This window comes from Tamandua tetradactyla, chromosome 9 (genome assembly GCF_023851605.1).
Source record: "Tamandua tetradactyla isolate mTamTet1 chromosome 9, mTamTet1.pri, whole genome shotgun sequence".
Classification (NCBI taxonomy): Eukaryota; Metazoa; Chordata; class Mammalia; order Pilosa; family Myrmecophagidae; genus Tamandua; species Tamandua tetradactyla.
This window is the reverse complement of record NC_135335.1, coordinates 29,413,144-29,434,506: the sequence shown is the minus strand read 5'-3', so window position 1 is coordinate 29,434,506 and position 21,363 is coordinate 29,413,144. Positions and strand designations below refer to the sequence as shown.

The following is a 21,363-nucleotide window of genomic DNA, read 5'->3' as shown; positions in this document are numbered from 1 at the left end:
GGTGAGGGGCAGAGCTGAAAGGTTAACCCAGGCAGTCTAGCAAGCCAGACCCACAGTCTTTCCTTCCTCCTGGACTTCCGAATCACTCTCACCTGGGCTGGATCCTGGCTTGGCTGGTTAATGTGGAGCAAGACCCATCTGCTGTCTGAGCCTTGTTTTCCTCATCTTTAAAACGGATGTTAGAGACTGTCTCACAGAACTGTGGAGGGGATCCAGGGAGGACATGAGTGGGATTGTCCCAGCTGGGTGTCAGAGGACCGTCATCCTGGCTCTTCTCAGTGTCACCCCTGGTTGCCACTCCAGAAGCCCACCCCATCTCCTTCCCACCCCACCCCTGTTCATTCTCCTCTGCCAACTTGTTAGGGGCAGGCACTCCTCAAGGTTCTCCACACTGTGCTGGACAATCCTCAGTTCTACCAGCTCAGGCCTCTCCTTTGAGGTCCAGCCCCGTATCTCCAGTTGTCACCTGGAGAAGCTCAAAGGGGACATTGGATTCTGGGTAACTGAAATCCAACTCCTAGTTAGGCCTGCCGCCTCCCACCTTCCTAACTCCATGAAGGGCACCACGTGCACCCTTGCCAAGCCAGAACCCTTGGGGGGGGGGTGGGGTCTTCCCCTTGTCCCACATCCCCAACATTGCCTGGCCCTATAGATTCTTCCCGTCCAAAACTTACTTCAGGCTTCATCACATCTGTCTCTGGTCCAGCCACTGCTTTTTCCTCTCACCGGGACTCTTCATGTTAGGACTCACTTCCTCTCTGCTCTGCCTACTCCTCCTTGTCACCTTTCTGCCAGCAAGATCTTTTCAACATGAAGATCTGATCCTGTAACCCTCTTGTTAAAGCCCTCTAAGAATCCCGACTTCAGGTCCATCCCACGTGCATGAGAGGCCTAGTGTGATAAAGAAAATGGTGAGACTTTAGAAGACAATAGAGCAGCTTACCTTTGTGATCTCAGGCTAGATGAGGACTTCTTAAACAAGATATAAGAAACAAACAAATAAATAAAGGAATGTCTTGATCGATTTGACTGCAAGAAAATGAGAATTTTTTATTCATTACAAGTTACAAAAGAGGAAGTCACAAGAGAAGCCCAGACCTAGAGAAAGATCTTACAGCATATGTAATTGACAGGATTCGTATCCAAAATACATAAAGAACTTCCAAAAAATCAATAAGGAAAAGTAGAAAAATGGAGAACAGACCTTAACAGGCACTTTGCTGGAGGGAAAATGCAGAATAAATATTGGTATTTATGAGCTGAGTGGCTGACCACCGGTTCCTGTGCCCCTGCCTCTCTGAGCCAGCCCCTGCGGTTTGGTTTAGCACTAAGTTCCTTTGAGGCAGGCACTGTGACGTCCCAGTGCAGAAGGAGGGATGGCTTGCCCCAGACGCCGCTGAGAAGTGACAGAGCTGGGATTTGAACCCAGGTCTGCGGCTTCAGTGCTTCTCAAACCACATCACATGGAAGGGAAATGAGTCAGCAGGGGCAGATTGGGTTCTCTGGGCTTTCTCTGTGGTTTTTATTTCTGCTTGCCTGATGTACTCTGAGGTCAGCGAGATCTGCTGGATGGTCTAGAACAATTCCTGGGAACATGGTTCCATTTCAGAGGTGTTTGGGGAAGAGGTTCTTTTGGTACCTTCCAGTGGCCCCACCCCTGAGCACCTCCAGGAACAATTTCTGCATTTTTGTGACTCAGCAGTTTCTGCAAAATGAGATGTATAAATGCCTTCCTTCCCTCCTCAGGACAGGGCTCCCCTCTGGGAGGGACAGAGGGTCCCAGTGTGCCCCCAGCCCCCTCCCCGTGCACCCCAGCACCCAGGTTCCTGCTCTTGCCCCCCCCCCCACTTCCAATCCTGATGCTCCCACTCCCGGACACTTCTACATCCACTCCTCGCGTCCTCCACTCCTGCCACCTCCTGCCTAGAAGACATGAGCCTTATCTCTGTCTTCCAGCTTCTACTAGGCACCTTCCCCAGGGACCTCTGAGAAAGGAGACTGGGTCCCTGCTCCCCTGCCCAGACCCCTGCCCCCTGCGGGGGGGCTTCCTCTAACACGGGAAACAACTTCCACACTCTGTACCATGCCCAAGGCCTAGGCAGGTTGTGTGCATGTGCACACACACACTCATGTAAACACAAGTACACACTCAATGTACACATAATAACGCATGCACACACACAAACGCACCTGTGCACACTTACATGTATACACTCACATGCACACATACACGTATGCAAACATGCTAAAACATGCACATTCCTATGCACACTCAGGCACCCATATGCGCTCACACACAACCTCCCTTCTCTGACCTGTTCCCCACCTATCCCCACTAGGCACACTAAGCCCATCCTTCTAGCCTTGCCTGCCACACTTGTGCCCACTCCTCCCACCTAGGAGACTGGGGTGAGCCGGTCTCTCCCTCCGGTTCCCCATGGCATCCACTCCTTGTCTCTGCTCAGTCCCTGGCCCTCGGTGTCCTGTGGCAGGGCACACAGGAGGTGCGCCCCGGTGTTTCTTGGGGGAATAACAGCTGGCCTTTAGGGAGCACTCATGCTGCACCAGGCGTGAGTCCCTGAGGGCGATGGGCCACCTGTGTGAGGCCACTGGAGGCGGCTGGAGGCAGGACTCAGGGGCAGGATGCAGTGGCTGTCACCTTCTGAGAAGACCACTCTGACCTCTGGGTGGAGAGGGGATGTGGGGAGATGACAATGATGCCAAAGGAGGGGTGGGCAAAGACCCCCTCCTCCCAACTCTGAGGCTTCTGCCTGATTCTCCTGGAGCAAGGTGGAGGGCCAGCCCATGGGCAGAGCCCACCTTCCAGCTCCCCTCTCCCCGCCCTCACCATGTCAACCAAGGGCTGTTGGTTGTAAGGGACAGAAACCCACCTGGGCTTAGGCCTCCAGGGGACTTAGTGCTCAAGTCGGCAGTAGCTGAGGCCTGGCTGGATCTTCGGGAGCAAGCATGGCCAATGGACCCTGGCACTCTCTCCTCATGTGTGGGCTCTGCACACAGGTCTTCCTGCATATGGAGGCCTTGGCAACTCCCAGCTTTTCTTCCCTAATAGTACCAAGGAGATTCCAAGAGTGGTGCCTGTATGAACTAGCCTGGATGGTGTGGCCACCTGGAATCAATTGCCACAGCCAGAGGGTGAGCCAGGTCCATAAGCCAGAGCAAAGGGCTGGGATCAGGGTGGGATTGGGGAAGCAGTTCCCCCAGAGAAAATTCAGGCACAGTTATCAAGTCCCCCAGAAGTCCCTACAGCTCCCTGACTTGCCATCCAGCTTGGTCCACATGGCACTCCTTTACAGCACCAGTCTTCCCTGCTCAGAAGCCCCCTGCCCCCCAGGTCAGGGTGCTGGGCCTAGGCCATGCTGACTGAGTGCTCAGACATGCCAGGTGCTCATAAAGGGGCCGTCCTTTATGAGTGGGTCCTCCTAAGGTCTCACACATGCACCTGGAGACACAAACAAGCGAGATGATTTGCCGAAGGCCACTGCTGGGCAATGGCAGGCAGAGTGGCAAGGTAGGTGGTACAGCAGCGCAAGGTGGGGAGGGGGTCCCTGCATTCAGGACCCCTTGCAATTGAGCCCAGACACCTGTCCGATTGCTTCTCTTCTGGTGTGCCCTGTGTTCTTGACATACTGACATCCTTGCTCCAGAGACACCTCTTCCCATGCTCTCCTGAACTTCACCTGTCATTTCTCAAGGCCCAAACTGCTACTCCCTTCCTCCAGGAAGCCTCTGACTGCCCAGACCACTCACCCCACCCCCTGTCCAGTGCACCTTCCTGTCCCTCTCTGCTCTACCTTTGACCACTCCGGGCTCAGTTCTGTCACCACACCCACCCCCAGCCTCAACCAGATCCCAGTCAGCAGGACATTGCACGCAGGAAACATCAGCAGAGCCACCCTGCTCCTTCCACAAACGCTCCCCAGGAACAGCTCATCATTGCCTAGTCCTGGGCTTGCAAACTCAGATGGCTTCAGGTGTCCAGCAGTTGGATTTAAATAGTGAAACAGGATGAATCTAAGACATAGCTTGGGTTGCAGATGGCGATGAGCTGGGGAGCACTCCGGGGCCTCCTGGACATGGTAGAGGCCAAGTGGGAACTGGACTGAGCCAGGGAGTACAAACTGAGTCCTGCTGGCTGAATTTTTGCAAGTATGTCTGGTTTGCACTCAGCAAGCTTTAAATAAACATATAAATACTTCCCCACAGAGCAGGTGCTTCCCGCCACTTCCCATAAATCTGCAATTATTTCACCTTAAATTAAAAAAAACAATTATTGACTGTTGCTTTTACATGAGGCCCAACTCTGCTGCTGGCATTAACTCTTGGGGCTGAGCTCTCCAGGTCCACCTTGAGGCCAGGGAAAGTAGGACATGGAAAGGGGAAGGGTCCAGGCTGCACAGTGGGCTGGTTCTCAGGATATCCTGGGGGTAGCCTTTGGTAGAGGGAATGCCTCTGCCCCGCCCCCACCACCATTTACCCTGCCTGACCCTGGCTTAGAGCTGATGTCATGTCTTCAGAGGAACATTGATTCCCTGATGTAAAATGTACACTAGCCATGCTGGATCCCATTGCCTCCATTTTATGTTCATATAGTGCCAACCCCCCTGGCATTTTCTTATTCTCTGGTGGTTTATCATTCATCACCCCCAGAATGGAAGCTCCATGCAGCCAGGGGCCTTACTGTTTTTGTCACAAGTCCCACGCTGGACACAATGGAGCTATACAGTGTGGGTTTGTGGGATGTATTTGTTATCTGTAGCTGTATAACAAATCACCCCAAAACTTAATGGCTTACCACAACAACCATTTCATATCAGGTTTGAATAGGGGAATTCGTAGAGGGTACAGCAAGGAAGGCTTGTACCTGCCTCACAATGCCTGACACCTCAGCTGGAAGGCTCGAAGGCTGCATCTGGAAGCTTCTATAGGCCAGTTCATGCATGTCTCTTGCCTGGGCTGGGCAAGTATCAGTGGGGCTGAGGCTTTTGGGGGCAACTCTTTGTGGCTTTTGCACGTGGTTTTTCTGGGGCAGCTCAGAGCTCCTAAGTGGAGAGGTGAAGAGAGGCAGAGAAAGAGAACGGGGTGGGGGCAGAAGCCCCAGATGTCCCCAAACCTCACTTCCACAATACCACCCAGTGGGAGCACTTACAGCCTGCCCCCATTCCAGAGGGGATGCAAAGCCCATCTCCTGAGCAGAGCACATGGGATCGATTCCATGCTGGGGAGGCAATCTTTGGAAAACACAGTCTGCCATATGACAGGAAGGAAGGGAGGAGAGAGGGACTCACATGGCCTGAACCGCTACCGTTCTATCCTAGGCCTGCCCCAGGACCTCTTTCTGAAACCTCTCAGCCATGCACCCTTCTTGATGGCTTTCCATTGCCTCAGCGTGCTCTAACACAAGGGTGGGCAGTGGAGATGAAAAAGGAAGTTGCAATTTCTGGGGAGTCTTTCCAAACTCTACATGCTTTCCCCTCTGCTGTCTGTCTCCTGAGCGATCCCTTCCCCTGGGAATAAGAATGGCCAATGCTGTGCCTGGGGGCTCCAAGAGAGCACAGGCTTTAAGGCAGAAACCCAGGGCCTGGTTCCCTCCTGGCCCCTGAACTCGCCAGCCCGGTTCCTCTTCTGCAAAGTCAGGTGAGAGCCAACAAACAGAAAGGCCTCCCATATGCTGAACCTGAAGCATTCCAGCCTTGAGCACTTGGCCAGTCAGCGGAGAGCTTTCCCTGTCGTGGCTTGTTGAGTCCTTGTAGCCACTTGGCATGGAGCTGGGAAACTGAGGCACAGAGAAGCAAAGTGACTTGCCCAAGGGGACAGGATGAGCAAGCTGCAGGCCTCTTGGGGTAGCCACTCCCTGGCCCTGCAAGGCCCCCACCTCCAACCTTGCTCCTCCTTTCTTCTTCTCCCCCCATCCCCCGCCATTTCCTCATAGGGAATCTTTGTGATTTCCCTAATTTACCATGAGCTTTGCATGTGATGCTTGCTCCTTGTTTTGGAGACACTTCCTCCCAAAAGGTCACCTTAGTGACCTTACTGGCAGTTGGCCCCACTGCAGGCTCCTCCTTCTCTGGGAAGCTAGCTGTGAAACAGCCTCCTACCCAGCCAGGGTCAGGAGCAGCCTCCATGCCGAGCCATGGGGCTCTGTCTCTGGGCCTGCCTCTCCACCTGAGCTAGCTTCCCCTGGGGCTTTAGTGCCTCCTGCGGGTGGGGGCTCCCCAGGCACATGGGAGGGGTGGGTGATGTTCCTGGAAGGCCATCAGTCTGGACAAGTAGGAGACATAGGTAGCCAGGCAGACAACCCTTCCTGGGGATCGCTGGGCCAGAACAAGACCCTGCAGGAAGGGCCTCTCGCACCCTCGGAGAGGGGAAAATAGGGGAGCAGGGCAGATGATTATAACTCATGCCCACCTAACTCCAAGCTCCACTCACTGGAAACCCCTCTCCATGGCAGGCAGGAAAACACCCCAGCGGGGGTGACAGTCCAGGTATTTAACAACCAGACCGGATGCTAGGACAAACAACGGACAGGACAGCACAGGTGCACGCTGGGTGTAAACCAGCCTTGACAAAACCCAGCTTCATTTCATCAAAAAGGAACATTTACTGACTCACATCTCTGAGAGGTCCATGGATGCCTGCCTTCAGTCATGGGTGGATCCAGGGCCCCCAACAATGTCACCAGGCTGTAATTCTTGGCTCTGCCTTCCTGTCTCCATTCTCAGGGGTGCTCTTTCTCCACCCCTCACTGTTGGCCGAATGGCCCCTGAAAGCTCACTGGACTTATTGGAACCCCAAGACTACCCAATTACAGTGGCCAGTACAGAGGAAAATACAAGAGGCTCTCCCCCAACAATGAACACATGACTGGAAACTTCCCACCTCACCTTCCACTGATTGCATCCCCCCCTCTACCTCCCAAGAGATTCCACTTCTTCCCTGTGACAGAGGGGCAGGTAGAGGTAACTCCTCTAGGGGGCAGCTTGCTGCAACTTCAAGAGCCCTATACCCTCCAAGACATCTGGCTTTATTTTTTTTATTGCTAAATTTATTTATTGAGTTATTAGCTTGAGATGCTCAAAGATGACAACTTGTATATGCATTATTCCCAAATACATACAGACTTTTTTAGGAGTCCCATTTCAGCACTTTTTTTTAACAGACATTTTAATTATTAAAATATATGCTCATGGTAAAAAGAAAGAGAGGGTGAGAGAGGGAGAGGGAGGAAGGGAGGAAGGAAGAGAGAAAGAGAAGAAGAGAGGACAAAAGCAAAAAAGAAAGAAATTCAAGTAGTATATAAGAGAATACACAAAAAGCCAGTCCCCCACCTCTCCCTGGACTCTGACACCAGGGACAGACACTGTTATCAGTTTCTCTGCCCTTGCAGAGTTTAGACACTGTTGCAACAAATGCATACACAAGTGAACACTGCTGCCTCTTTGTCTTCTCAAAAGATACAAACGATATACTCTCCACTAAATCTTGTTTTTTTTTTAATTTTTGGAGATCATTCCACAAGTGTTGCCTTGAGAGCTTCCTATCTCTCCCTCTCCCCCACCCCCTACCTCTATCTGTTTCTTCTACATTCCTCCCTCCTTCTGTCTCCTTTATTCACTCCTATGTCCTTTCTTCACTCTCTTCCTCTCCTTTCTTTCCTTCCTCCCTCCCTTTTTCTTTTCTCATTTTATCTAAATAAATTCAGTGCACAAATTTAACCATACAGCTGAGAACATTTTTATGCATGTATGTACATGAGTAGCCACCACCAAAATGCAAATACAGAATATTTCCAGCCCACCTGAACACTCCCTCCCCCTGGGTGGTCACCAGAAATTGGTTTGGCCCATCTTTGACCTTGGCATAAATGGATTCTTCCAGGATTGTGATGGGCACAACCTTGGGTGATCTCAGTGGGCCACACCCTGGTAAAACCTCTTCTCCTTGAGCACAGGTGGACCCTGTGACCTGCTTCTAACAGGAATAGACACTGTCGTGATAACATCATGTTACACAGGATGCTGCGTGAGCAGTGGGGAGGGAGGGACTCCCTTGCTGACTGTGAAGAAGTCAGCTGCCACCTTCGGAGAGGGCCTGGGAGGAGAACAGGTAGCAGAGGACCAGAGGTGGCCTCCAGGAGCTGAGAATCACTCCAGCCAATGGCCAGTGAGAAAATGGGCCCTGAGGTCTACAGTAGCAAAGGAATGGATCCCACCAATGGCCATGTGAGCTTGGGACAGGGGCTTGAGCTCCAGAGTACATGGCAGCCCAGTCAACTCCTTGAATGGACCCTTCCAAGACCCTGAGCTGAAGACCCAGCTTGGCCAGATCAAGACTCCTAGGTCACAGATACTACATGATAAATGTGTGTTGTTACCGTAGGCCACCAATTCCATGGTAATTTGCTGTGTTCCACAGAAAACTTTCACAAGCATGAACACTTGTGTTTCTGGCTTCTTTAATTCCACATTATGTTGCTGTTTTTCATTGCTGTTGCAGTATTTCATTGCATGAATACACCATACCAGTTTCCATAGACATTTGGGTTTTTGCTTATTCCAAATCAAGTTGTATGGAAAGCTCTGCCATTTAGAGGATGAATATGCTCAGCCTCCTGGGTGCCCACACAGGAGTAAATGGCTGGATCAGAGGCTAAGTGTATGTTTAAATTTATGAGGAACTGCCAAACTATTTTCCAAAGTAGTTGAATCATTTGACACTCCCAATAGTGATGTATGAGAATCCCAGTGTCTTTCCAGTATCATTCTCACCAACACTTGATATTGTCAGTACTTTGAATGTCAATTGTTAGATGAGTATGTAGAGTATGTCTTGCAATTGATTTTCTTTTGCATTTCTCTGTTGAGTCTTTATGGTGTGGAATGTTTTTTCCATATGCTTATTGGTTTCCCCTGAGAGGTTTCTGATAATACTGTTAGCTCCTGGGTAATTTAATATCTACTCTTAAGCCCTGACAAATCTGGATGTTACTGGAAATACAGGGAAAGAGAAATTATATAAGGCGAGATTTGCTGGGCACTTCTTAGAGCCCAACGAGGATGGCAACACAGAGGAAAACAGAGCCAAGAGATGGAAAAAGAGAGGCCAGGTCCCAGTAACTTTAAGCCCCTGGATCCAGCCATACCTGAAGCTTACCCTTGGATTTTTTTTTTTTCATCACGAGTCAATTTACACTTTTTGCTTAAGCCAGGGGCCCTCATTGGTACAGAACCTGAGTCTGCCTTTCTCTGGATGCCCAGTGGTCATCAGAGGCAGGTCAGACTCCAACTGTCCAGAAATCCTCGAGGCCCACCAAGCTCTGGAAAGGAAGTAGAAGGATAGAGAGGCGTTCTCAGAATCCCAGGTTCCCAAGCATCCCTCTCTGCTGCTGGCCTGCAATCCCACTTCATTACTGAGTGTGTTTTGAGGCTTAATAACCATGTAATTGGTTCATCCATTCCATAGTCAAACCTCAGCAAATATGTTTTTCATAATTAGTTGATGTTTATTTAACAGGAATAACTGGCCCATTAAATTTAATGAGGCAGGCTATCAGGTACAAAGAGCTGCGTTTTTTCCTTAAGAGCAACCTGGATTTGGTTGCTGGGACCGGGCAGGTGGGGGCAGCGTGCCTGTGTCTGGACATGGAAACCCCCCGGGGAGTCCCAAGGAACCTGGCAGCACAGACGTATCCTGTTCTCACAGGAAGCAGAAAATCTCCTACCCAGCCCCCACTCCTGGCTCTGCCTATCCCCCTACTTTTTCTCTATGCTATCACATCCTGCATAGTTTATCTTTTTTATCCTCTTAGTTGTCTACATCCTCCATTAAACTTCAAGCTCCTTGAAGGCAGGGCCTTTTTCTCTCCTGCTCACTGTTGTATCTCCAAGTATTTGCATGGAATGGCAGCATTCCATGCAAATGTTTGTAGGGTGCAAAAAAAAAAACACAAGCTAATGGGGTCAGGGACCCCTCCTGCTGCCTTCCCACTCACCTCTGGGGGACTCTCCCCCCTGTTTCACTCTGGGAATCCCTGCCTTCTTCCTCTCCCCACTTGCCCTTCTTGGTAGCACACATTACCCTCACCATCCCAATCTAGCCTGCCGGAACAGCACTTCATGGAAGGAGATCCCAAATTCTGCCAAGGGGGTGAACATCAGGCGCAAATACCATCGACTAATGTGAAAGAGAGGATGCCTGCCCTGCTGTGAACCAGGGGCCCAGGCTGCGGAAGGCAGTTAGTTCACCCACCGACATTCAGGAGGCACCTGGCCCAGCGGCTAATTTTCCCCAACTGTGAAATTTGTTTTAGGTCAGTTTAGAAGAATGTAAGCTACAATTATTTAAAGAAGAAGAAAAGACACATCCATAATCCTCTACCCTGGAGAAAAGCACTGTAATGCTTTAGTGTATATCTCTTTTGGGCTTTCTCTGTGTGTGTGCTTGTTTTCATATATATGTGCATAGATAATACCTTTTCATCCAAAGAATGAGCGATATGGAATATGCTATTTTCTTAAAAGAGTATGCAGAATGAATATACCTCCACATCAGCATTCTCAAAGCTGCAGGACTCTCTTACGGATCTTATTTTAAGTGCATCCCCTATCATTGGACACTTAGGTTGTTTCCAATGTCTTGGCATTGTGATACACATTATTCTAAACAAAGCAGTTGCTTCCCTTGGCCAACTCTGGCTCAGCCATCTGATCTTGGCATAAGCCTCCCTTCCTCAAAGGAGCTAAAGCTTCCTGACTCCACAGCCTGTGTGTTCCGGTGGCTTCTCCTCAGTGGCATCACCACAACGGATGTCCCATGTCTGTCTCTCCTGCTGAATATATAAGCATGGACCAGGCATTCCCATCGTCTCAGCAGTAGCTAGCATATGGTAATCATCACAGTGTATTGTTTGGTTGGGTTTCCAGAGAGGCAGGCTGAGGTAACAATGCCCTGCAGGATGCTGAGGAGGGAGTGCTCCTGGCACCAGCACTTATGTGGCAGGGAAGCAGGAGAGGGCAGGGAAGAGGCTGGGCTGTGAAGAGGGCCTTGGTGGAGCTCTCCAGGTGGGAGGGCTCTTCCAAGTTGCTCCAAGTTGGGACAAGGGACCCAGCCTTTCTACAGGTCCCTTACCCCATCAACCCACCCCCAGGGGCCATGACCTTTGGTAAGGTGGCTCTCATCAGCCAGGGGATTCCCCTGAGGGAAAGGGCTCACAGTCCAGGGCAATCTGCTGACACCACCCCAGCAGCTGCAGGAACAAACCTTGAGTCCTGAAGAGGGATCTCAGCACACACTTACTGAGTGCCAATTCCCCGCGACAGGGAATTTATGCACATTTTCTCCTTCTGTAACCACAGTCTCAGGAGATGGCTCCTAGTATTGTCCCCATTTTACAGATGAAGCCACTGTGGCTCAGAGAGGTTCAGCAACTGGTAAAGGTCACCCAGTGGAGCTCAGGATCAGAGCTGGGTTCGTCCAGCTTCGAACTCATACCAACCTATCAGGCTCTCCAGGACTGAGGAAACAAATACCAGCACAAACATCCCAGAACACAGTAACTGCAAACATCATGACTTCCTTGGGAACCAATTCTTATGAGAATTGCTGGGCAAAGGGCATGCACATTCCAAAAATCTCTGTGTGATAGACTGTGGATTTCTCTAATTCTTCTTTCTACTCTGTCAGTTTTGCATCGTGCATTTTGATGCCCTTTGTGTGAGGTGCACACACCTTTCGGGTTGCTACATTCTCCTCATGAGATGTTTAGGATATGAAATGCCCTTCTTTGTTGCTTGCAATGCTACCTTGTCTTCAAGTCTACTTGGGTATTAATAAAAGTATTCCGGCTTTCTTAAAGTTTGCAAGAATCCTTTTATTTTCAAGCAACTTATGCCCTGATAACTAAAGTAATGTCCCTATTAACACTTTATAGTTGGGTTTTAGAAGAGAGGTTGTTTCGCCTGCTTTTTTTTTTTTTGGTTTTCTGAGAATGTGCACATTTTTAAAAGGCTTTTGATACATTGCACCAAATGTATGGTGCTCTTACTCGCTGTGTAATCTTGGACAAATTACCTAACCTCTCTGTGCCATTGTTTCCTCACTTGCAAAATGGAGATAAAAATACCAGCAACTACCCCACAGGGTTGCTTGAGACTGTTAAATGAATTAATATGCATAAAGGACTCCATTACTTGCAAGCTGCTGTTACCTGCCAACATTAGTTGTAAACACACACAGGTACACAGACGTACCCAACATTTACATCTATTTGCTCGTGCCTCTCTAAGCACAGTGTAAGGTTTAGGAGGCGACAGAGAGAAGAGGCAGACCAAAAAACCTTAGATTGAGCGAATTTATTCCTGTGCTCCCGCTCCCGGGCAGAGCTCACAGAACTCCAGGTAGGGAGTTGTGAGCTCGCCGCTGGGTCCTGGTGTGGGCGGTTTTTAAGCAAGGGGGTTAGGTGATGTCTAAAAGGGGCGGCACATTTTACAAGCTCAAGTCATGGTGACCTTCCCTGTTCCCCCGACCTAACACACAGTTCCATGCATACAGGCAGGTCTCATGGGAGTGACCCCCCCAATTGTGGGTGGTAACTTTTGATTAGATGATTTCCATGGAGAAATGTTTCTACCCATTCAGGGTAATGTCCCTATTAACACTTTATAGTTGGGTTTTAGAAGAGAGGTTGTTTCGCCTGCTTTTTTTTTTTTTTGGTTTTCTGAGAATGTGCACATTTTTAAAAGGCTTTTGATACATTGCACCAAATGTATGGTGCTCTTACTCGCTGTGTAATCTTGGACAAATTACCTAACCTCTCTGTGCCATTGTTTCCTCACTTGCAAAATGGAGATAAAAATACCAGCAACTACCTGGAGCTCTTTAAGAGCCCTTTTCATTTTGGAAAGAGCCACAGAGCCTGTGCAAGCAGAGACCTTTGAGATGAAGAAAGAAAACACCCCTGGGGGCATTTCATGAAATGAGAAGATGGGAGAGAAAGCTAGCGGACGCTGTCATGTTTGCCATGGGCCTTCCAGTTAAGAGAGAAACTTTGAACGTCATCGGGCCTCTTGAACTGAGGTATCTTTCCCTGAATGCTTTAGATTGGACATTTCTATAGACTAGCTTTAGTTGGGACACTTTCACCACCTTAGCACTGTGGACTTGGAACTTAATAAATTCCCCCTTTTAAAAGCTGTTCTGTTTCTGGTATATCGCATTCTGGTAGCTATCAAACTAGAAGAAGGAGGGACAAAGATCAGGAGGGGGAAGCTCTGCTTTCCAGGGAAGTCAGGGAAATGGAATGAGATCCAGGCAGGGGAGAGTCTGTGAACATCAGCAGGTGGTGCACATCGCTGCCTGCCAGGTACAAATGCACATGGGCGCACACAAATACACAATGAAGAGATGGATATGCGCACCAGCAAATGAGCACACGTGCACACAGGCAGACACAGATGCATGGTGCAGAGACAGGCATGTGCACACACGTGTACAGGCACAGACGCAGATACCTATGTGTGCAGATGGGCACAGTCATACAGACCCATATGTACACACATGCACAGGCATGGATGCACATACACAGATGGACACATTCACACAGACCTGTGCACACATATACAGAGACATGAATACCATATGCAAAGAGGAATACATTTGCACAGATCTGTGTGTACACCCATGCACACACTTAACAGATACACTCAGTATATACTGGTGCATGCACACTCACACCCACAAGTCCATGTGTGTACATAGATGCGCACACAGCCAGCGGACACAGGGAGAAGCACACACCTTCACCTACAGTAAGTAGTTTTCCCCTTACTCCAATATAAACCCTTCAAAGGGATAGACTGTGCAACAGGACTAGATACAAAAACTCAAAAATGGACAGCACAATAATACCTAATTGTAATGTAATTATGTTAAAACACTGAATGAAGCTGCATCTGAGCTATAGTTTTTGTTTGTTTGTTTGTGTTTGTGTCTTTCGTTTTGTTTTCTTTTTCCTTTTCTTTTTTTATTGTTATTATTTTTATTTTTTTCTCTATATTAACATTCTATATCTTTTTCTGTTGTTTTGCTAGTTCTTTTCCTAAATTGATGCAAAAGTACTAAGAAATGATGATCATGCATCTGTGTGATGATGTTAAAGAATTACTGATTGCATATGTAGAATGGAATGATTTCTAAATGTTGTGTTAATTTCTTTTTTTCTTTAATTAATAATAATTAAAAAAACTAATTAGGGAGAGATGATCAATAGAAACCCTGGTTCTGCCTGGATGCTGGAACCCCAAACACAGGCCCTACCCAGGCCTGGCACCCACTCCCTCCAGTAAAGACTGTAAAAGCAGAAGGTGACTGTGTCTACCCGAGGGTATGTGTGGGGCTGGGCCCAGAGGAGCAGACCCCCAAGCCAGTTTCTCGGGATGAGCCAGAGTTAACAGATTAGATGATTAGATGGTGGTTTGTGACTGCTTCACTTCCCAGCCTGCTTGGCCTGAGGAGCCCCTGAGAGCTGCCTCACCTCCCAGAAGCTTCTTCTGGGCATCAGTGCCCCAGATGGGCCCATTCATGTGTCTCCTCCTCCCGGACATGAGAACCCATTCCTGAATCTCCCCCTTAGGTCCCTCTGGTCGTACTGGGCAATTGCCGAGGCTACTGCATGTGGGAAGCTGGTGCAAACCGGTGCTTCTTGGCCACAGCATGCTTGGCTTGGGAAGATTCAGCCCTGCCAGCTCAGCTTGGCTTAACAGAAGGAAGTTAAGGTTTTCAAGCACTGTGTGCCAGATATGGCCTCTCACCGACTCCTCACAGCAGGGCTCTATCATGCATATGACAGGAACCCAATTCCAAAAGGCTTCACTGGAAAGGGGCTGCTGCTAGTTCATGTTTACTACAGGTACAGCAGAATCCAGATGCACAGATGATTTCGCATAAAACCATTCTTGGCCCTTGGCTCCACATGCCTCCAGCTGGCTGTGCTCTCTGGAGGAGGTGAAGATGGTAAGAAGGAAATAGGAGTCCACAATGGCCCTGGGGAAGGGTGGTTCCTCTATGAAAAGTTAAGAAAATATTTTCAAAGGAAGGTGGTTGCAGACGTTCCCTGCAAATCCTGTGCACTGACTGCTTTCCCTGTTTTATAGATGGGGAACAAAGGTTCGGGGCCAAGAGACGTGCTGGCCTCTCTCAGCAGCTAGCAGGAGGCGGAATCAGGACTGAAACCGAGGTGCCCGGGCCTGCAAAGCCAAGGTTCTTTCCATGTACCACCATGCTCCCTGCCCATGTCCTCAGGCCGCAGTGCTGCAAGCCCCATTATAAGCTACTTCTGTTTGAAGGCTTTGACCTCAAATCAGAGGCAGAGAGGTTCAGGAGACACTTGAAGACTGTGGTACAAGTCAACACTTCATTCATTCATTCACTCTTCAGTCTTGGTGCAGAGGACCCACCCACCTCCAAGTCCCAGGTGCTGGAGAAGGGTGTGGAGGTAGGAGCATCAGGAATGCCAGGCACTCTGGGCTGCTATTTTGAGACGCTTACAGGCCAGGGCCCTGCATGGCGAGATGGAAGTTTGAGCCAGGCTGTGGCAGGTCACTAAAGAGGGAGAAGTCAGGAAGGCTGCCCGGTGGGAAGGGTAAGCAGGAGCCTGAAGGGAGGGAGGCAGGCCAAGGAAGCTTCTTGGGAAGGCTCTTCCGGAGCTGGGAGTTAGGGTGGTGTTTTAGTCTGCCAAAGCTGCCAGAATGCAACACACCAGAGATCAACTGGCTTTTAATAAAAGGGGGTTTATTTAGTTAAAAATGTATAGTTCTTCAGAGGAAAGGCAGTTAACTTTCAACTGAGGTTCTTTCTTACGTGGGAAGGCACAGGGCAATCTCTGGTGGCCTTCTCTCCAGGCCTCTGGTTTCCAACAACTTTCCCGGGGGTGATTCCTTTCTGCCTCTCCAAAGGCCTGGGCTGAGCTGTGAGTGCTGAGATGAGGTAAGCTGAGCTGCTTGGGTTGTGCAGTGTTGACCTCTCTCATTTAAGCATCCAGCCAATTAAGTCAAACATCACTCATTGAAGCAGGCTCGCCTCCTAGCCAACTGCTGATATAATCAGTGACAGATGAGCTTCACATGCCATTGGCTCATATCCACAGCAACAGAACTAGGCACCTTCACCTGGCCAAGTTGACACCTGAACTTAACTACCACAGGTGGGAAGGAGAATTTAAGCAAGAGAGAAGGTGGGGCAGGCTGGAGGTTATACTGGGTCTTGAGTCCGGCCAAGGTTGAGGGGTGGATTTTGTTCTTGGGACCTAGTGGAAGTCTATGAAGACCTAGCAAGCTCCCTGAAACGATGTATGGATTTAGGGGTGAGGGTGGGAGACTTTCTGGAGCCAAAGGCACTGAAGGAAGAGGGGCCTGGGCAACTGGGGCCAGAGGCAAAGGAACTCGCTCCCTCCTATATCCATAACCTTTTAGCAGATCATGCCCTCCTCAGGCCACTCTGGGTCTGCCTCCCAGCTCCTCTGGCTGGTCCAGTTTCCAGGCATGGGATAGCCGGCACCTCTGGAGAGGGTTGCTGCCCCACCACCCTCATTCTAGGACATTCGCAAAGCAGGACATGGTTTCATTGAGCTCAGAGGCCAAAGGGGTCTTTTCACTCCCCTCAGTTCAACAGTGACCTCTCTGGCCTCTGGCTACAATGGGACAAATGGGTACAAAGGATGCAGAGGCTTCAGTGTTTTGCTCCCTCTGGCCACCCCTGGAAACTTGAGGCCCCTGTGGGGTCCTGGCTAGGCTAAGGGAGGAGGAGCAGCTCCGTGGGGGAACACTGCACTGTCCTGACCAACTGCTTGCTGGGTGGGCGAGGCCACCCCAGATCATCTGTCTCCCAGACGATCAGCCAGCTGGCCGCAGGCAGGAGAGACCCCAGAAGACGATGGTGAGCTGCTGCCCCTGGTCAGAAGCACAGCCCGGAAGAAACCAGGAGCTAGAAAAAATGGTGGTTGTCGTGAGCCATGGAATTTGGGGGGGTAGGTGTGGGGTGTTACCCAGAAAAGGGTTTCACAGGGTTCCTGGCACTGTCTAGTCCACAAGAATGTGGTTAAGTGGCACTTTCTTGGTTTCCCACCCCTGGCTGACCTCTGGAAAAGAGAAGCAGATGTCTGAAAGTTACTCCCATGAGACCTGGAAGTTGGATAAAGTCTGAGAAGGGCCTCAAGCAGTTTCTGGCTGAAGGGCAGCTGTGATGTCACTTCATGATGTCACTAAGCCATGCGGGCACCCGCTGGGCTGCTGGAGGATGTGTGGGAGTGCGTGGCCCTTTGCAGGTCAGATCGGCAGCCCTCTAGGCCGGGTGCCCTGCAGCTTTCCTCTGGCCACACCTCTCTGCATGCTTTGTCTCCTGTGGGTTTAATAAACTGACCCAGACTTGATAGAGAGGACATCTCCTGAAGCCACTCTACCCTGAAGCTGAAAGGCAACCTGGCTGAATGATGGCGTTTTATAACGGCCTCAACTCTCCACTTAAGTGCTGAGTATGAGAATCCAGGGCTGGGAAAAGAGATGTTTGTGCTGCAAATGGCAGGCTCTTAGGTCCAGATGGCTCGGGGACTCCCCAAAGTCTCAGGGTGGAGCGGTTGGATGTTGACACCAGGCCACGGCTCCTCCTGCCTCTCACTCCTCCAAGGCTCTTCCAGGGTTTGGCCGTGTCACCTCGGTGCAGGGGCTCTTCCTGGGCTGGAAGGCCTGGGGTTTGGACACCAGCTAAACACCACACGTTCCAGCCTCGTGGGGACCGGCTTTTCTCCATCTCTATAGTGTTGGACTCACCAGCCACCCAAGCCGGAGACCTGGAAGTCACCCAGTCACATGCAGAGCCCTGCCAACTTTGACTCTCGAGTCTCCCCTCGCCATGCCTGAGCCACAGCCAGCTTTATGCACTCATCCTGTTGCTCAGCTGGCTGCAGTTGTCTTTTCTGGTTTTAGTCCCACCTACATCAAGCCACCCTCTCTGAGTCAGAGAGGAATTACTGATAGAGGTTTAATGGTGTTTCTATTGTGCATAAGACCTTTCGGCAGGTCCACCAGGAACCCCCACAAATGCCTCATCCTGCCGCTCCTGCCCCCACCACCTCTGTTCTCAAGAATGCCTGGCTACATGGGCTTCCATAACCACCCCATACCTAACCATGCTGCCCCTATGGGAGATTCCCTCCATCCCAGGATCTGGGCTGCCCAGCAAACTTCCATGTGGTTTTTGCACGTGAGCTCAGGCAGAACCTTCTTCGGGAAGCTTGCCTGGCCTCATCTTCTCCAATCCCAGAAAGAATTCATGTCCCCTCATTTCATCTCATACCTGCATCTGAGGCAGTCTTCTGCTGCAGCCTGATTAGGGGTTTCTGAGCCCAAACCCCTACTAGGCAGGGATCCCCCTGCTAGGCCGGGCACCCCCTGTGGAGGCCGCCCTGTCTGTTCCTCTCTGCCTCATGGGTGTCTAACACAGGGCTGGACACAGCAGGCAGCAGGCATGGTTACCAGTCAAGCGAATAACTGCAAACAAAGATATCTATTTTATTTGTTTCCAGACAGTAGTGCACACGCTACTGCTTAAGCCCATGGCAGCCATGAGCACAGAGGCATACATAGCTGCCCCTGCAGGAAATTGCTGGGTACAATAGCTGTGGCCCCCAAGTCTGCAGTCCCATCACCGGTCCCTTCTTCACTGCCAGGCCCAGGAGCGGTGGCTGCTCCTCAACCCTACAAAGGAGAACAGGATAGAGCTCAGCTGGGGCCCTCTTCTACCTGGAAATGGCTACATATGGCCCAGGTCTCAACACCCACACTGTCCCCAAAGCTGCCTGGTACATCCATGCAGTCAGGGTCCCTCGCAAATTGTTCTGTTGACCACAGTCCTACTGGCCTGTGTTTGTATGACGGTCTCCTCCCTCCCCAGTGGGTGGTGTCCTGGAGGCCTGAGCCTGTGTGTCTTTCTCTCTGTGCCCCAGTTCCAGCAAAGTGCCCAGCAGGGAACAGGCCCTCACCTAAATCATTCCCAGAGATCACAGCAGTAATTAATTGGCACCACCTAACATGATGCCATCTAATCTCCCCAGGGCTGGCTGAGAATGCCAGTGGAGGCAGCAGCCATTGCTCCTGCAGCCCTCCCTGCCCGCCCTCGCCATTGAAGTGTTTAACAAATACTCTGTTTGCAGACCAGGTCGCAACCCAGTTCTCCCTCTGCCTCGCCCAGATGTCGCCCATCTGTGCTCCTACTTAATTCAGAATTTTCTAAGTGAAACCAGATCACAGAGCGTCCACTGGTGTGTGAGTCATAAAGAATTGGGTTCTTGTATGTTAAAGGTTTGCTCCGTCCTTGGGTTACCAAGAAGCTGTCCACATCTACAAGCACTGTACTGTGTCTCTGGGCTGGGAAGGGCGGCACAGGTGTCCATACTCATGCAAGGATCTCTGTGGATGTGCACGAGAACCTCAGGGAAACAGCTTTGCCCTCCCCATCTTAGCTCCCTGACCAGTGGAGCCTCCATCCCAGTCACTAAGTCCCCAGCTGCCAGGGACAAAATTTCCTGCCTGGCTCTCCCCACCCAGCCTTACCACTCTGGAGCTTCCTGGCGTGAATCACTACTAGGGGTCCTGCGCTCCCCCACACCAAGCTTCCACTGGAGCCCATGGAGGCGGAAGCTGGTAGAAGGCAGCAAGAGGGCTTCTTCAGCATTTGCTGCAGCTTCTGAGGGTGAGTATGAAAGCCCAGCAGGAGTCAGGGTCAAAGGGCTTTCCCCCAGCACCAGCTGTGAGCTCCACCCGGAGGGAGCCAGACTGGCCTCTAAGGCTGCCAGTTGTTCAGGATTCAATTTACTTTTTAACAATGTCAGGGAGTTGGGGGACAGGAAGGAAGGGGCAGGCATGGCAGCACCCCAGAGCTTCTTTCAGGCATGCAAGAGCTACAGAAAATCCACTGGAGCTTAATGTACTCTGTCTTCCTCAGTAAACACACCTTCTCCTCATGTGATGCAGATCAAGGGGTGAGAGGTGTTTGCTGAAGACATCCTCTGCTAGGGCAGGGGATGGTGCTGGGGGCTGGCTCTGCCACTGAGGTGTGGGCCTGGATGGAAAGAGGGAGAGGGAGAAGGAGGGAAGACAGAGTCCAGGGTTGGGGAGGCCAGGAGCAAGGTGGGTCTAACGAGAAGCCAGGAGTGCAGCAGTCCCTCTTTCAATGAAAAGTTCAACGATGAGCTAGGGAGATGGAACAGCTCACAGGTCCAGGGAGGGGAGAGGATTTCTGTACGAGCCTTAACCTTGCAGATATGAGTAGAGAACAAAGCCCCTGCTGAGCATAAAGGAGGACAGCCAAAGAGCCCGCTCCCTAGGCCTAGATCTCTTGGTCTAATACAGCCAGAATTTCCCTGGGTCCTTCTGTAGGAAATTCTTCGGGAATGGTTGGCAATGTCTTCCATGTTAAAACTTAAACCTGGCCAACAGCCTTCCATGCTCCATAATGGAAAACAGAACCTCTTTTCCCACCTAGGGCTCATTCTCTGGAAGGCTGACCGGCTTTGTTTCCCTTACGTGGTGCTGAGCTGCAAAGGGACTCTGCTCTGCTCCTGCCCTCCGTGTGGCTCACGGCTGGGATTTAGGACAGTCAGTGCTGGTGGGCCTATGCCAGGCCAAGGGAGCTGGGGATTAGTACTCACACAAAGCTTGCCTCACTGTGTCCCTGAGGCCGAGACCCAGGCTGGAGTTCCTTTGGTTCAGGGGGAGCCTCTGGCTGCAGGAGAGATGCTCGGCCACAGACGCAGCCAGTGGGCAGGATAACTGGCCCACTCAACCTCTGACCTTTTCACACACCAAGTCCTTAAAGGTGCTTGTCTCTTATGCTGGCAAAAGAGGCTTTTCTGTGGGAGAGAAGGGCCTGTCCTAACCCCTTTTCAATCAGTTTGAACAAAAAATGCAAATCCTTTGTAAAGTTTAAGCCTCCTGCACCTAGAAAAAATGATACTTCCCTATGTGGAAATTAGATGTGTTGGGGTGGGGTAGTCAGAAGAGAGTGCTGGGCCTGGGAGGGGCACAGAATTACCTAGAAGAGAGAAAAGAAATTGGGGGTAGTTGGAAGAGAGAAAAGGAAGCGGCTGGGAGAACTCGGGAAGGGGGAAGGCTTCAAGCCACAGCTCAGGGAGGACTGGACTGAGCTGGCCAGGAGGCTCAGCACTGAGGCTCCACCCAGGACCACCAGGCAGTGGGGTGGGCAGCAGCACCTGATGCCCCCAATGCTGTGTAAGTGGGGGCTGAAGAGCACATGAATTCTATGGCCTTGGTGACTCCCTCTGACCAACACAGGAGG

At 50.7% G+C, this 21,363-nt stretch overlaps 1 protein-coding gene and 1 long non-coding RNA gene across 10 annotated transcripts in view; one reads left to right on the top strand and one right to left on the bottom strand.

The window, feature by feature from the left end:
• Positions 1–839: 839 nt before the first annotated feature.
• The window catches only part of CHCHD6 (coiled-coil-helix-coiled-coil-helix domain containing 6), a 358,373-nt gene continuing 337,849 nt past the window's right edge, over positions 840–21,363 (bottom strand). For 2 of the 9 annotated variants that reach the window (XR_013157712.1, XR_013157716.1), the window contains 2 exons: positions 20,717–20,917; positions 18,559–18,764 (listed from right to left, as the gene is read on the bottom strand). Coding sequence is in view for 4 of the 9 variants with exons in the window: in XM_077116310.1 (XP_076972425.1) it covers positions 20,041–20,127 (87 nt within the window). In the remaining 5 variants the exon portion in view is untranslated. Of the gene's footprint in view, positions 1,706–18,558; positions 18,765–19,619; positions 19,753–20,019; positions 20,128–20,716; positions 20,918–20,938; positions 21,100–21,363 lie in introns of those variants that run through there. The other 7 variants (XR_013157713.1, XR_013157715.1, XM_077116310.1 and 4 more) reach the window with 7 other exon arrangements.
• LOC143646892 (uncharacterized) lies at positions 17,285–20,999 on the top strand. Its single transcript, XR_013157718.1, has 4 exons — positions 17,285–17,542; positions 19,220–19,327; positions 19,614–19,758; positions 20,551–20,999. It is a non-coding gene; the product is annotated as an uncharacterized LOC143646892 (long non-coding RNA).